This window comes from Salminus brasiliensis, chromosome 1 (genome assembly GCF_030463535.1).
Source record: "Salminus brasiliensis chromosome 1, fSalBra1.hap2, whole genome shotgun sequence".
NCBI classification, from domain to species: domain Eukaryota; kingdom Metazoa; phylum Chordata; class Actinopteri; order Characiformes; family Bryconidae; genus Salminus; species Salminus brasiliensis.
In genome coordinates, this window is record NC_132878.1 from 80,333,986 (window position 1) to 80,346,888 (window position 12,903).

General features: G+C 41.8%; 1 protein-coding gene across 10 annotated transcripts in view; it reads left to right on the forward strand.

Annotated features, from left to right (window-relative positions):
• dip2ca (disco-interacting protein 2 homolog Ca) overlaps positions 1–12,903 on the forward strand; it is a 149,018-nt gene that overhangs the window by 123,718 nt on the left and 12,397 nt on the right. For all 10 annotated transcript variants that reach the window (XM_072690605.1, XM_072690620.1, XM_072690613.1 and 7 more), the window contains 8 exons: positions 74–154; positions 952–1,075; positions 1,169–1,290; positions 1,490–1,601; positions 4,269–4,378; positions 5,603–5,733; positions 8,251–8,419; positions 10,878–11,048. In XM_072690605.1, the coding sequence (XP_072546706.1) occupies positions 74–154; positions 952–1,075; positions 1,169–1,290; positions 1,490–1,601; positions 4,269–4,378; positions 5,603–5,733; positions 8,251–8,419; positions 10,878–11,048 (1,020 nt within the window). The remainder of the gene's footprint in view (positions 1–73; positions 155–951; positions 1,076–1,168; positions 1,291–1,489; positions 1,602–4,268; positions 4,379–5,602; positions 5,734–8,250; positions 8,420–10,877; positions 11,049–12,903) is intronic.

Sequence of the window (12,903 nt, forward strand, 5' to 3'; positions counted from 1 at the left end):
ACATTTTTTATACAATATAATTTTTGTCAAGGTTTTGGTGTTTATTGACAGAGTATATTCTCTTCCTGTGTAGTTCCTCTTCTTGTCTGAGGTATTGCAGTGGCGGGCGCAGACCACTCCAGACCATGTGCTCTTTACCCTGCTCAGCTCACGGGTAATACAGAATGCCTTCACAAGCATGCAGACACATACACTATATTCCAAAATCAGGGGTATTAAAAAAGAGTTTATTCAGCTTTTGTTAGAGTAACTGTCTCTACCATCATTCTGAAGAACACAGTTCCACTGCTGCTGGGGTCTTTATACCCCTCTAGCCCATGCCTGGCATTAAATATGGTGCCAATAGATGTTTGTCTGCTCCAGATTGGCGATACTTCTATACAGGGATAGTGTGTGCATTTGCACATCTTTGTCAGCAATGGGTGCAACTTTTAGTTGCTGAATGCATTCATTAGAGGCAGAGTCCACAAACATTTGGACACACAGTGTATATACAGGCTAGTAATTCACTCCCTTAGAGAGGTAACTTTAAAGAGCAATGACAAACCTTTAATTTCACTTACATTAATTCCTTTTTTTCACACACACACACACACACACACACATATATATATATATATATATATATATATATATATATATATATATGCACACACACAAACCAGTTGGTCTATGTGATATCCAAAAAGCTTATATTTAAGAAAAGTAATATTAAACAATAAGTATGGAAAAGTGATTATTTATCAGTTAGCTTTATGCTAATGAAACATTCCCAACCACATAGAGTGGCTAGCAGGAAGTAGCATTACTGTAGTGGTGGTCATTTCCAGTATGAACAGGCAAAGGCGTGACAGAAAAGGTTGGTAACAGTGAGTTAGCTATGCAGGTGGGAATTAGGGCCAGGTATAAATATTCCTTTGCGAATGTTTTAATGTGCTCATATGTCTGTAGGGGGCAATCCTGAGCTCACTGACATGCCTGCAGCTGCACAAGCGGGCGGAGAAGATTGCAGCCATGCTGATGGAGAGAGGCCACCTGCAGGATGGAGACCACGTAGCTCTGGTTTACCCGCCAGGTACGTCACACTTGCACTCATAGACTTTGAACTACAAATGATTATATTGATATGAAGCAGAACTATGCATTATGCCTTTGCTTCCTGCTGTAGGTATAGACCTGATTGCAGCCTTTTATGGGTGCCTGTATGCCGGCTGTGTGCCCATCACTGTGCGCCCGCCGCACCCTCAAAACATCGCCACCACCCTGCCCACTGTGAAGATGATTGTGGAGGTGGGTGCTAACTGAGCCGTTAGCTGGGTGTATTACCTTGTAGGAAGGCTACAAACTGCTGTGACTGCTCCAGATTGATTGCATGATTAGTGAAACCTCATTCATTCAGCATAATGTGTATTTATGTTTGCTCATCTTTTAATGGTTAGGTGTGTCTGCTTAGTCATACTGATGATGTCGATGATGTTCATATGTGCAGGTGAGCCGGTCAGCCTGTGTGATGACCACACAGGTCATATGCAAGCTGTTGAAGTCAAAGGAAGCATCCGCTGCAGTGGACGTCAGGACGTGGCCTCCTGTCCTAGACACAGGTGAGCAGATTGGCGTCACATCAACACTGTATCCACTGTAATATTAGATCATTCCACACATTGTTCCGCAATAGTGGAGTCAAATTACGATGAAAAAGGGTTTTCTCTGGATGGTAAAAGTGGTTTTCTTCTCAATCTTTTTTCCAAGTGACCTATATTTTTTAAATGATATTTTTATGACCCATTATTAATACCCTGTGCACTTATGTAATGAGATAGGTGGTGAGATGAAATGGCATTTAAAAACATAAGCTTGAACTATTTTTAATCTATTTGCCATTTTACTGTGAAGATCAGTACTTACAGTGGGGAAAAAAAGTATTTAGTCAGTCACCAATTGTGCAAGTTCTCCCACTTAAAAAAATGAGAGAGGCCTGTAATTGACATCATAGGTAGACCTCAACTATGAGAGAAAAAATGAGAGAAAACATTTCTGAAAATTGTCTGATTGATTGAACATTGTCTGATTTTTAAAGAATTTATTTGCAAATAATGGTGGAAAATAAGTATTTGGTCAATAACAAAAGTTCATCTCAATACTTTGTTGTATATCCTTTGTTGGCAATGACAGAGGTCAAACGTTTTCTGTAAGTCTTCACAAGGTTGGCACACACCGTTGCTGGTATGTTGGCCCATTCCTCCATGCAGATCTCCTCTAGAGCAGTGATGTTTTGGGGCTGTCGGCGGCAACACAGACTTTCAACTCCCTCCAAAGGTTTTCTATGGGGTTGAGATCTGGAGACTGGCTAGGCCACTCCAGGACCTTGAAATGCTTCTTACGAAGCCACTCCTTTGTTGCCCTGGCAGTGTGCTTGGGATCATTGTCATGCTGAAAGACCCAGACCCAGTTTCAACTTTAATGCCCTTGCTGATGGAAGGAGGTTTGCACTCAAAATCTCACAATACATGGCCCCATTCATTCTTTCATGTACACGGACCAGTCGTCCTAGTCCCTTTGCAGAGAAACAGCCCCAAAGCATGATGTTGCCACCCCCATGCTTCACAGTTGGTATGGTGTTCTTTGGATGCAACTCAGCATTCACTCTCCTCCAAACACAACGAGTTGTGTTTGTACCAAACAGTTCTACTTTGGTTTCATCTGACCATAAGACATTCTCCCAATACTCTTCCAGAACATCCAAATGCTCTCTAGCAAACTTCAGACGCGCCCAGATATGTACTGGCTTAAGCAGGGGAACACGTCTGGCACTGCAAGATCCGAGTCTCTGGCGGCGTAGTGTGTTACTGACGGTAGCCTTTGTAACGTTGGTCCCAGCTTTCTGCAGGTCATTCACTAGGTCCCCCCGTGTGGTTCTGGGATTTTTGCTCACCGTTTTGCTCACCGATAATTTTGACCCCACGGGCTGAGATCTTGCGTGGAGCCCCTGATCGAGGGAGATTAGCAGTGGTCTTGTAGGTCTTCCATTTTCTGATTATTGCTCCCACAGTAGATTTCTTCACACCAAGCTGCTTGCCTATTGCAGATTCAGTCTTCCCAGCCTGGTGCAGGTCTACAATTTTGTTTCTAGTGTCCTTCGACAGCTCTTTGGTCTTCACTATAGTGGAGTTTGGAGTGTGACTGTTTGAGGTTGTGAGCAGGTGTCTTTTATACTGTTAACGAGTTCAAACAGGTGCCATTAATACAGGTAATGAGTGGAGGACGGAGAAGCCTCTTAAAGAAGAAGTTACAGGTCTGTGACAGCCAGAAATCTTGCTTGTTTGTAGGTGACCAAATACTTATTTTCCACCATTATTTGCAAATAAATTTGTTAAAAATCAGACAATGTGATTCTCATCTTTTTAAGTGGGAGAACTTGCACAATTGGTGACTGACTAAATACTTTTTTCCCCACTGTATATGTCACAGTGCAACAAAGCTTTCCTTTGTTTTCCAACTTGCATAGTTCACACACAGTTCCAACTAGTGCTGAAAAAGTATAAGCTATGTTGGACTACAAATAGTAGTATGGCCCACAAATAAACACGTTACAAACAAAAGTATTAGGACACCTGCTCATTTATTGTTTTTTCTAAAATCAATTGTATTAAAAAAAGCGTATCCTGTTTTTGCTGGAGTTACATGTCTCTACTGTCCAGGCTTTCTACTAAATTTTAGAGCATGGGTGTGAGGATTTATTTGCATTCAGCAACAAGAGTGTTAGTTAGGTTAGGTCATTCTCAACTCCCTAACTTATCCCAAAAGCATTGGATGGAACACCATCATTTCAGAGAACACAGCTCAACTGCTCCACAGCTCAATGATGGGGGCTTTATACCCCTCCAACCCACGTCTGGCATTAGGCATTCTGCCAAAAGGCTCATGTTTATCTGCTTCTATTCTGTTGGCAGTATTTCTCTACAGAGACTAGACAAGCTGTGTGGGTGCATGTGCACATCTGTGTCAGCAATGGTTGCAACTTAATATTTTTTTTTTAATATTTATATTATTTGACCGTATGTACAACCTGCACTGACTAATAGCAAATAAACAAGGCTCTACTAACAGCCCCTTTTATTAGATGTGAAGCTCACTCACTCACACACTCATAATCAGCAGGCTGACATTTCTCCACAGGTGGCTGCTATTAATACTTGAATGCCATTATTTGCTTTGCATCAGTGACCCTGTGTGTCTTTGTTATTTAAACAGTCTGTTGTATTCTTTAGATGATCTGCCAAAGAAGAAGCCCCCTCAACTGTACAAGCCCTCCAACCCGGACACGCTGGCCTACCTGGACTTCAGTGTGTCCACCACAGGGATGCTAGCAGGAGTAAAGGTACCTTTCTTTAGCAAAAAAAAAAGCCAATCCTCTCAGTCATATAGGGCTTTCATTTATCTCTGTTTGGTCAGAGAGCTCAGCCTCGTTAGCCTTTAGCCTCGCTGCACCAGAGCGGCTGAGTTTCAAAAACATTCCAAGCGAGAGCCGGTGTTTGGTTGTTGGTAGGTGGTAATATGTAATATTAGGTGTGGAGGGCAGGGGAGAACAAGAACTTTTCTCCCCTTATTGTTTTACAATGGAAAACAGGCCAGTGGAAAAAGATGACTAATTGCGGACGGTGTGCCCACTGAGACCACCCGCTACTGTCCCATCATCTGTGCTGACACAGCGAAATGAGCTCCTGTTGCGTTTTCACCACTCACAAACAAAGATATTCCACAGCCCGTCTGCTTCCGTGCCGGTCTAGAAAATGACATACATTTCCCACAAATGGGGTGCGCTAATGAATTGTGAAAAAAACTGTTTGTAAACGTTACTGTTTGGCCGATGATAAATTTGCATAATTGGGTGAGGTACTAATTTGCAGTGGTGGCTGTTGATGGGTTGGAAAGTTTGAATGTTGTAAATAGCTTTTTAGCACAACAGGTCGGCCTTATTACAGTATCAGGAGTCTGTCAGAAAAAAAGAAAAGTGACATTTAGCATTTCGAGCCCCTGTCAGGCTACATCATCACCTTCCTGAGGCTGCAGCGGTACTCCTGTCACATTAGTGAATCAGGTGCTAATGTAAATCTCCCTGCCCCCCCCCCCCCCCCTTTTTCTCTCTCTCCCTTTGCTCATCACTTTCTCTTTATGTACCCCTCTCTCTCTCTCTCTCTCTCTCTCTCTCTCTTTCTCTGCTTGGTCTTTTTTCATCTCTCTCTGTCTTTGTCTTTCTCTCTCTGCCTGTTTGCCTCTTTATCTGCCCCTTCTTGTCTTTAACTCCACCTCTTTGTCTCTCTTGCTCTCTCTCTCTCTTCTCTCTCTCTCTCTCTCTCTCTCTCTCTCTCTCTCTCTCTCTCTGTCTGTCTCTCTCTCTGTCTCTCTCTTTCTCTTCCTCTCTTTTCTCTGGCTCTCTGCTTCTTTTTTGCCACAAACTCTGCCCCTTTCCTTCTCTCTCTCTGTCTTTGACTGTCTCTATTTCACTACCTCTGGTTCTTTTCTCTAATAATGTTGTCCCATTTCTGTTGTCTTCCCTCTTCCTCCTCCTCGTTCTCTCCTTGTTCTTCTTTTTATTGTTCAGATGTCTCACTCCGCCACCAGTGCCTTCTGCCGCTCAATCAAGCTCCAGTGTGAGCTGTACCCCTCTCGCGAGGTGGCCATCTGCCTGGACCCATACTGCGGCCTGGGCTTCGTCCTCTGGTGCCTCTGCAGGTATGTATGTCACTAGTGCCTGGATTTTTGAGAAGTAGTATAATCTCTAATTGAACACTTCAAAAAATCTACCTCTTTGAAAAACAAGAACTGACAAGAATTGACATTTATTCATCTTATTCATCTTACAAAACATTCAAACTGCAGACACACAATATCAACAGATGTATTGGGACACCTGCTCACACATTGTGTATAAAAAAAAAAGAGTTTATCCTGAGGTAACTCTTTCTACTGTCCAGGGAAGGCTTTATACTAGATTTTGGAGAATTGCTGAGAGGATTTGATTGCATTTGGCAACAAGAGTGTTAGTGAGGTCAGGATGTTGGATGATCAACATGCCAAATAATCAAATTGTTGGCTGGAGCACCATCATTCTAGAGAAAATAGCTCAATACTGGTGGCTTTATACCCTTCTACCATTAGGCACACCTAGCATTAGGCCTATTAGGTCTTATTCTATTGGCAGTACTTTTCAGGAACTAGGCAAGATGTGTGTATGCAATTGCACATCTGTTTCAGGAGTGGGTGCAGCTTGAAGAAGCTGAATGCATTTATTTGAAGGGTTGTCCACAATCATTTGGACATATAGGGTGCATCCAGAAACTTGCTACTGCTCCTGTCCTCCTCCGTCCCTTCCTACTGCTCTTCCCCTACTCCAGAAGAACATATGGACATTTGATCTTCACTTGCACAGTATGACGAGATGGAGGGAATATAACTAAATACATAAAACTTTTGTAAAATGTAATGTAACAGAAATGCAATTTTCATGTGAGGAAAAAGTTAGGACATCCTATGCCCTAATAGCTAGTATTTTTGCCTTGCCTGAAATAACTTCACTTTATCATCTGGGAGAAAGTGTTTCCCACTTCTCCATGCAGAATTCTTTCAGTTGTGTGATATTTCAGCTGTAGTTTTTAGACAGATGGTCTCACATAATGTTGGAGAGCTCTCCAGGCCCTGCTGCAGAAAAGCAGCCCCAAACCATGACATTTCCACCTCCATGCTTCACAGTTGATATGGATTTTTGTGCTTAAATGCTGGGACTGGTTTACACCAAATATGTCTTCTGTTACTGTCTCCAAATAATTTTACTTTTTACTTTGTCTTCAGCTGGGTCAAGATCTACCTGTAAATTGCATAATGCCAATTCACTTTTCCATTGAAGAACAAACCAACCTAAATTTCTGAGGTTCCTCTAAAATCCCCTCTAATAATGATCTGTAGCTGATGTGCTGCACCTGATTCTAATTTAGGCGGTTGATGTGGGGGTGTCCTAACTTTCTAACTGGTTTTGTTAGATTATCTTCATCTTCCAATATGGTTCAAGTAAAGAGGAAATGTCCATATGATTAAATTTATTTAAATTTTTTTTAAAAAGGTTTTCACATGTTTTCACAACAGTTAAACAACAGTTCCATATATGTAATAGTGTTATTTGTGAATGTTTAAACACCTGCTCATTGCAGAGATACATGAACAGTAGAATCTGACTTACATGTGTTTTGATGGCAGATAATGCCACTGTGTACTGTCTGGGCGTGAATGCAGTGATGTCACTGACGAATCAAAATCTGTAAAAGACTTCCTAGATAGCATGCTCTTCTGTATCGTCCCCTGGAAGCCGCTTGGGTGGGCGTTTTAAGCGGCTTCTTTCATCTCGTCCAGTATTTGCACAGGTGGCAAGATGGTGTCACAAAATCAGTTTCAGGGTCACAAAAGAAGAGAAGGAGGATCTGTAGAAAAATGCAGGCAAAAGTGGCTACTGTGCTCCACACTATGTATATTACTAGTAGACCACATCAGTACACTACACTGAATTGGGGATTTTTATAATACATTCATTCATTTACTTAAAAAAAGTAAATATTTACAGCTCTACATTTAATGCATGTTCAAATAATTACATTAATGCAAAATCTCTCATTTTCTTTTAGATAATAATAAAAAAAAACATGGTTTCTGAAATGTTTCTATGTTAATTTATTCCAATAATTTTATTTCTACTTTAAAAAATCAGAGCATACTTTATTGAGTTTGATTATAATAATCAGCTGTGAACAGTTCTGACCTTTAAAAACCAGTGCAGCTGAATCACATTTTTACATTTCAGTTGTAAAAGAGAGAGAGGTACGCTTCCTCTGTACATCTATATGCCACATCCCTCATCCTGTCCAGCACAATGACTGCATTGTGACAGCCTATGAGAGCGCTGCAGGTGGCTTGCTGCCTTTCACATTCAAGTATTGAACTGGTTTGCGGAGAAAGCTCCTGTGGCAAATCCTCTTTTTGTGCTGCGTGTACATTTCTGGTTGGGAAGAACAGGCTCTTTTTTGTGCTGCGTCTACTTCCCGAGTGTGAAGCGTGTACTCAGCATGTCTGTCTGGCTTGAGCGAAGTGTGCTTTCCGGATGCTTCGCTGTAGTCACTGCCCCACCCCTTCTTTCAGCTCCGTGCTCTTGCTGTGTTTGTTCGTAGTTGTACTGAGTGTGTGCTTTCTTTCTGCTGTGTGAAGTGTGTACTCAGGGCACCAGTCCATCCTGATCCCACCGTCGGAGCTGGAAGTGAACCCGGCGCTCTGGCTGCTGGCTGTCAGTCAGTTCCGTGTCAGAGACACCTTCTGTTCGTACTCAGTCATGGAGCTGTGCACCAAGGGTCTGGGCCTGCAGACCGAATCACTCAAGGTACAGCTACTCCAGTGGTCCACATAATAACTGTGGACCGTGTTCAAAACTGAGAATAGCCTAATATTTTTAAGAATATGTAATAACGTAGCATTGCATTGCTAATGTTTGAAGGCCAAGAGATTGAAGACATCAAATCAGTCACACTAGGGGCTACCAAACAGTGCAGCTGTCTAAGCAATGCCCCTTATCCTCAAGAGATCCCTGGTGATGCTACAGCTATTTGTGGCTGGGAGTCCCAGAGATAATTATGTACTTTCAAGAGTAGGGTGCCGCTATAGCTGGCAGCAGTTGGGTGACTTAGTAGTTGGCACTCTGCATAACTCATCTACATTAACAGTCAAAACACAAAACAAGGATAGTTATTTGGTTTAATGCAGTCACCCGACTGGCTGCATACCAGGCTGCCTCTGGTTTATGTGTTTACTTATCCTCAGTAGGGAAGGGAATTTTTAGCACCAAAAATTAGCGTAGTGCTGCTATACAAGAGCCCAACCCTTCATAGCTCAGGGAAGCAAAAGCCATAGCACTGTTAGTCAAGGATGCAAATTTGCATTAGGGTAAATTAATTTTATTTGGTGTCAAAACAAGGAGGGTGAAGGCTAGCAGGTGTTCCTCCAAGAAACACAAAATCACACACTGCCTTTTTTCAAACTGCCTCTAACACAACGTCATCGGACAGCTGAACACGCTTGCAGGAGAACACTAATTGCTAATTCTGTTGGGCCAGCTAACAGACGGCAGTGTTGGCAAGCATCAAGTGATGTGGGGAGAAGAAGGGCCACCCAGAGAGAGACCCAGCCATGAATGGCTGTCACTTAACCAAAACCCATTCGTTTTTGACTGCAGGCATAATGAGCTCATGTCTCAGAGTCAAAATACCATCATGCACATACTAGGGGATCACTGTTCTATTCTGTTGGTGCAGTTACAGTGTGGCATAAGGGAACATTGGCCAGTAGGTTGTACAAATGTGATAAAGTGATACAAAATGCTTCAACAGAAGTGTACTGCAGAGTCATTGCAGCGACAGTGTAGAGATCATATATTATAAGCAAATATAAACAGCAATTACAAGATGATTTCAAGAGACATCAACGACACTAATTTTGCTGCTGTTTTTGCTTGGCAATAAATATCAATCAAAAATGATATAACTCTTTTATTACTCACTGCCTGCTGATTCATACGTTCACCAATTCCATGCCTGCGTTAGTCCTAATTTACGACTGGCACCTAATTATTGCTGAAAACATCTTATTAGCCATATTTATAAACAATATCTGTGCTAGTGGGCTGGTTGCAATGTTGTAGTGCTTTTATCCTGCGGCTCAGAGCTGGCAAAGAGCGTGCCTGCACTGGGCGTGAATGTGTGTGTAATTACTGCCTCAGCTGGGCTGGGGAAAAAGAAAAGGCCGCCTGTGCCTTCTGGCGAGCCTGCCTTGTAAAATGTGCTTTATTTACTGTGATTTAGTCGGCTGAGATTGCCATAGTTACTGACTCTCGTCTAAAGCAGCAGAGCACTTCATTAACTTTGGGGACGTCTAGAGGGGCAGCGTGCAGTTCATTTGTGCACAATCAATGAAGGGGAGAAACCAGGTTCGACCCCCCCCCCCCCAAAAAAAAACTATTTATTATTACATCTTACTATATGAAGTGTTTTTTCACTTTTTATCATTATTCATGTATGTTAGTATCATTAATAATTTAGCCATTACAAGTTTAGAGTTATTGCTGCTTTGCAATAAATTCAGTTTGCATTACATGATTATTGAGACATACATAATTACATAGTTAATTACATAATTAATATTAAAGACATTTCAATTAAATTCACTTCAGAGGCACTTTAGTAGCAGCGACTTATTTTTTAATTTAATTTGCAGTCAAAAACAACAATAAACAGCAAACTTCCTCCATACAAACACAAATATAATGCTTTAAAGATTGAGGTTACAGTTCTCAATGGTGCCTGGCCTAATAATGGTCCTTTTATATTTAACGTTATCAATGATTGATTGCATATTTTTAAATAAATTTCTACTAAATTAACCCTTTAACTGGCCAGTGGCTACTGGTTTTATTATACTCTTGAATTAGTGTAGGGGTTAACAGTCAATGTATTTTTTCCCCTAGACAATTTAGAGGCTCTTCTGACTTACTTTTTTCTCTGTTAACAAATGGCAAACAGCAAATGTCCTATTTACAAACACAAATACGTAAAATACGTAATACGTAAAAAAGATTTGTTCTTTTTTACACAGTTTTAGGGTTTTTCTTACCAAAACGTACTTGAGGTATTGAAGCTACAGCTACATTTCTTTTATGTTGTGGTCAAAAATCAGAGTGAGCCAATTTGAGCACCAAAGCAGCAAAGTAACATTTGCCTAATCTCGATTGATTTCATGACAATTGGGACAATTGTGTTGACCCTGTTTGTGTGTATGTGCGTGTACAGTCTCGTGGCTTGGACCTGTCCCGCGTGAGGACATGTGTGGTGGTGGCGGAGGAAAGGCCCCGGATAGCTCTCACACAGTCTTTCTCCAAACTCTTCAAAGACCTTGGCCTGCACCCGCGGGCCGTCAGCACCTCCTTCGGCTGCAGAGTGAACCTGGCCATCTGCCTGCAGGTTGGTGAACTTCATGTCTTGCATGAGGTTATGTGTGGGTGTGAGAGGGGAAGATCTTCAGATCAGAGGAAGCAGACAACTTCAGAGTACGGATGCAGTGATTAATCAACGAAGTTGAATAGACATCAGAGACGCTGGCTACAGAGAACACTTCGTTTACTTGAAAAAAAGACACGCTAGAATTAGGAATATCAGTAAGAATTTCATAATCATGTGTGTAAGGCATCATTGGAAATTTTTTTTTTAAATAATCCTCCTATTGATTACCAGAAATGCCATGGCTTCCAGCACAACACACCATTCTGTTTCTCATCATCTCTCTAAGGGGTGGTTCACATTGTGTTTTTTCTTGAAGGTACACCATAGACACTGTTTTGTTTCTTGAGGGTTCACACCACTGCATTTTTGGAGGCTGCTTTATGCTGTGCGTCTCTCTGTTGCTAAGCAACAAAAGCGTTGTAATAACAGTCTTCACTACACTATATTGCCAAAAGTATTGGGACACCTGCTCATTAATTATTATCTTCCAGAAATCAAGGTTATTAAAAAAAGGAGCTTATCCTGCTTTTGTTGAAGTAACTGTCTGTACTGTCCAGGGAAATAATTTGGAGCATTAATGTGAGGATTTCATTGCTTTTAGCATCAAAAGCATTGAGTGTGAGGCCAAAATGTTGGATGATCACCACCCTACCTCACCCCCAACTCCCCAATTTGTCCCAAAAGTACTGGATGGAGCGCCAGCCATCATTCCAGAGAACACAGTTCCACTGCTCCACAGCTCAGTGTTGGGGTTGCTTTATACCCCTCTAGCCCACGTCTGGCATTAGACATGGTGCCAGTAGGTTCATGTTTATCTGCTCCAGAGAGTCCTATTCCATTAACAGTACTTCTTTACAGGGAGTGGACACGTTTTGTGTGTGTGTGTGCACACACTTGCACATCTGTGTCAGCAATGGGTGCAACATTAAAGTAGCTGAAGGCATTCATTAGAAGGGATGTCTCCAAACATTTGGACAGATAGTGTACCATTTAGATACAGGCTGAAAAGTTAACTTACTGCAACCCAAAAACTGCCTTTTTAATGCAATGACTTTAATTTGTGAAAGACTGCAGGTGCTAATCCTTCCACCATTACAGCTGTTACTGAAGGCTCAGCTTACTTTAGCTTTTTGATCACTTTCAGTTGAACCTTTTTAACTGCCTCTCCTCCCTCTGCACAAAGCAGCATCACACAGAACGCCCTATGGCACATCTCCGGGCAAGGGGCATGGCCCAATAAGGCCCAAGTGGGGCTCTTACAGTCAATATACCAACACAGAAGGGGAAATAGCAGAAAGTGTAATTGTAGTTAAATAATTGATTGCCTGATTAATTGAATAATTGTCATTCAATTCATTGACTACAGAAATAGCTGTTAGTTGCAGCCCTGCTACATCTCAAGGGTATCTGATTCAGTCCTGGACTCTCTGCAGCTGATGTAAAGATCAGGCCATAATCCTGATTCTGACATTTTCACATGCTCTACACTTCTGTCCACACAGCTGGATTAGTGCTCAGAGTCTGTGGAGAGGATTTGAGCCCCACGGCGTCTTGTGTTTGTGCTGAGTGTGCCCTGTGGCAGTTTAAGTGCGCTTAGGTTGTTGCTCCACTCTCAGACAGCTATCACACTAAGATCAAATCTGTGTATTTCATTTTGGCAGGTGAAATTGACTTTCATCTCATATTGAGACGCAGCCAATATTGGTTTAGGTTGGAGTTATTAATATATTTATGTGAATGTATTTAAAAGTTAGCTCTGTTATTCCAGGCTGAGTCTAGATTCCGAGAAGTTGCACTCTTGAGACCTGACATTTTG